General features: G+C 34.6%; 1 protein-coding gene across 1 annotated transcript; it reads right to left on the bottom strand.

Moving 5' to 3' along the window:
- Positions 1-2,698: 2,698 nt before the first annotated feature.
- On the bottom strand, positions 2,699-3,045 carry Tsp_12584 (Pre-mRNA-splicing factor SLU7; the record flags this gene model as incomplete). The annotated part of the gene is made up of 1 exon (XM_003366056.1): positions 2,699-3,045. A coding segment is annotated over one exon (347 nt), but the record flags the coding sequence as incomplete, so codon positions are not given.
- Positions 3,046-3,170: the final 125 nt, after the last annotated feature.

Genomic DNA, 3,170 nt, shown 5'->3' with positions numbered 1-3,170 from the left:
GCAGCAAGTGTGAATGAAAAATTTTCTCGGTCAAATATGATGTTGTTGAAGGAATTTGAAATGAAAAGATTCAACAAACGTCACCGTCGCTTATTTGCGCGTCTGACGAATGTTTTCACATTGCAAACGGCTGCATTTCAATAAAAACGGTCGCATTGAAACCTGTTGTTCCACAAGTCTCACTCACTGTGTATGCAAGCATATGTATGCATGCATGCATGCATGCATGCTTGTGTTTCTCTCTGGTTGACGTCAGTAGTAGTGGAAAAAGCTGCTTGCCAACGTTTCTGGTCCATTCACCATTGCTGACCCAATTTACACACAGGGTCGCTAGCCGACATTGGCGTCGATCGATTTTCACAGCTTAAATGCACGATGGTCACGGTCGTCCGTGTGCATCTTCTCTTATACGTCCATCTCTTCACTTACTTACTTACTTTCTCCAATAGTTTTATTTGTCAAAAACAAAAAAAATAATAATACTCAACAAATTATCAAACTTGAAAATTACCAAATTCAATATTGCTTTTCCAAACCATTACCAGCTTAAGCAGTTGTTGAGTTTTTGTGCATTTCTTTTGAATAAATAATTACAAAATTGTCAAAGGATAGTGGAGTGGAAATCAATCATTGACGCAAGGTGTGATCGAAAGCAATAATCACATCAATCACATGGGTGCGGTTGGGTTGGACAGCAGCAAAATAGTCGGAAGTGATCAAGTTTCGCAAAAAAATTGGTGTAAACAATTTTTCAAATATGAAAATTCATTCACCGCTGCTTATTATTAATGTAAATTGTCGGTCGATCGTTTTTGTTTGATTTGCACAATTTACACAACAAAATACTCAAGTTAATGCAAAATGGACAGGCGTCCGTTTGTTCCAAATCGACTAGGCAAGAGAACATCAGAATAAATTGAACAAACAACAACGCACAGACAAGTGGAAATTGTTACACAATTGAACATTTGAAAGTGAAGTTATTTAAATTAACTGCTTAATTTTTTGAATCGTTCAACAACTTTTGCAGAAGAAAAGAAAAAAGCAAATTAAAACAGCACAATCAACTGTGAAGATACTGATTACGGTAATTTGTGCGCGATATAAGATATGATAAGGGGAAAATTGATAATAATCAAGAAAAGACCAAAACAAACAATAAGTAATAATTGAAAAATCACTTACCGTAATTGATGAATATTGAAAATTGAAATTTTAATAAATGACGATCAACTTTTTGCGCTGTGCTGATGACGCGTCGATGGTAATGGTAGTGGTGATGGTGGTAATGGTAGTGGTGGTGGTGGTGGTGGTGGTGGAAGTGACAATTGTCGTCGTTTTCGCGGGGAAAGCCAGTCGACGATGACGATTGGCCCAACCGGTTGGGAGGCGTGGACGAATTTTTCCGGGACGTTCGCAATATAACACTAATAACTTGCCCGTTGTATACTTATATAGAACGGTTAAGAATATTTTTGATTTCTAAAAAGAAAAATTATATTAATATTAAAATATAAATATAAATGTATATACAAAAAAAGAAGTATAATAAATATGTGGTGAGAATCGACCACCTGCCATGGGAGAAACGGAACACCCCAGATAGTGATTGAGAAAGATGACCAAGTTGTGGTCGAGGTCGACGTCGGCATGGCGCCGTCGACGGACTCGCTTCATCTCTTCAAAGGGCTTTTGTTCATCTGGACCGTTGAACAGCTGCTTCTGCAGAGGTCATTCAGCTTGTCAATGATCGCTTCGCTATTAATCAGCCCGTGCGGACCAGTCGACCGTGCGACCGTTTGGCGCCCGACAAGTATTCTAACACCACCACTTTGCAATTCATCGGGTCACAAGACTGGACGGCGCCAAAATTTCCAAATATATACATACCTGCATATTACAAATAACAATATTAAACAATTGAACATAAACTACACAATTACAGTAAATTTATTATTACCGTTGATTCGTTTATTATTATTTAATTTATTCAATTTCAAACTTTTAATACAACAATTTTAAATTTATTTTCTTAAACTTACTATTTTTTTTCATCATTTTCTGTACTAACGTACGTGATTTTCTTTTTTTTTCACTTTAATAAATGTACAATTATTATTAATTATACTATTCTGAGATAGATTCAATTATTTATTTTTTTATTGGAAAATATTACTTGTTAAAAATATGAAAATTTATTTATTGCAACACATTTATTTCCATTTATTGAATACTAACTAACAATTATCATTTTTACGACTATTCACAATTTTAACATCTAAATATATATAAATAAATTTGACTGTAATAATTTATTTTCAAATTAATTAAGAATAAAAAAATAGGTCATTTCAATAATTGTTTATCTTATTTACAGTATTTTATCAATAAAGTTCAAATAAATGTTGCAAATTTGACCGAAATAAATACTAGATCAGTCTTGTCAATTGGCGCCATTTTTTGAAACTGTAACCAACTCGCGTACGCCGTCAATCCGTTTTTCTTCCATTTCGCCTATCTGTCATTCAACTAAATGTAAGTGTCACATTTGAATTTTTCTATTTCATTCATTCATTCGTTGATTTTAAACATTTATTCACATTTTAAGTCTGTACAACATTGTGGCATAAAATTTTCTGCAGCTTCGACAGAAAAAGAACAAGTAAAAGTTTCGAAATTTATACATTTTACATACAATTTATTCTTCTTCACTGTGTGAAAGTGAAGAAGATTCGTGTTCACTTGATGAAGGTGATGATGGTGATTTCACGTCATCAGCAACCTCAGAAGTTATGATAGAAGATTTTATAGCAGCTTTTCCCATCTCTCCGGTACAATAACTATTTGGAAATTTGTTGTGACAACAAGCATAACCCCATTCACCGTCACTCCAATACGAACCCCAAACGCTTGTATGGTTGTTAACGAATACATCCTCTTCATAACGTGAACGCAAAGCCGGCCTCTTATCACCTTTAACAACAGCACCGTGTCGATTGTATTCGACGTAATTTTCCGTTTGAGCGTACAACAATTTCCCTTGGTCTGGATTTTGCAATATTCTTCACCGCCATACTTTTCCATATAGCCTTCTGAGCTCTCTGCTGGGAATGTGGACACAAAAATGTTCAAAACTAAGAAATGATATTTGAAAAAGTGGCATTTACTTT

The sequence above is a fragment of the Trichinella spiralis genome, assembly GCF_000181795.1.
Source record: "Trichinella spiralis strain ISS 195 chromosome Unknown Scfld6651, whole genome shotgun sequence".
NCBI classification, from domain to species: domain Eukaryota; kingdom Metazoa; phylum Nematoda; class Enoplea; order Trichinellida; family Trichinellidae; genus Trichinella; species Trichinella spiralis.
The sequence above is the reverse complement of the archived record's forward strand: the minus strand, read 5'-3'. Positions and strand labels throughout refer to the sequence as shown.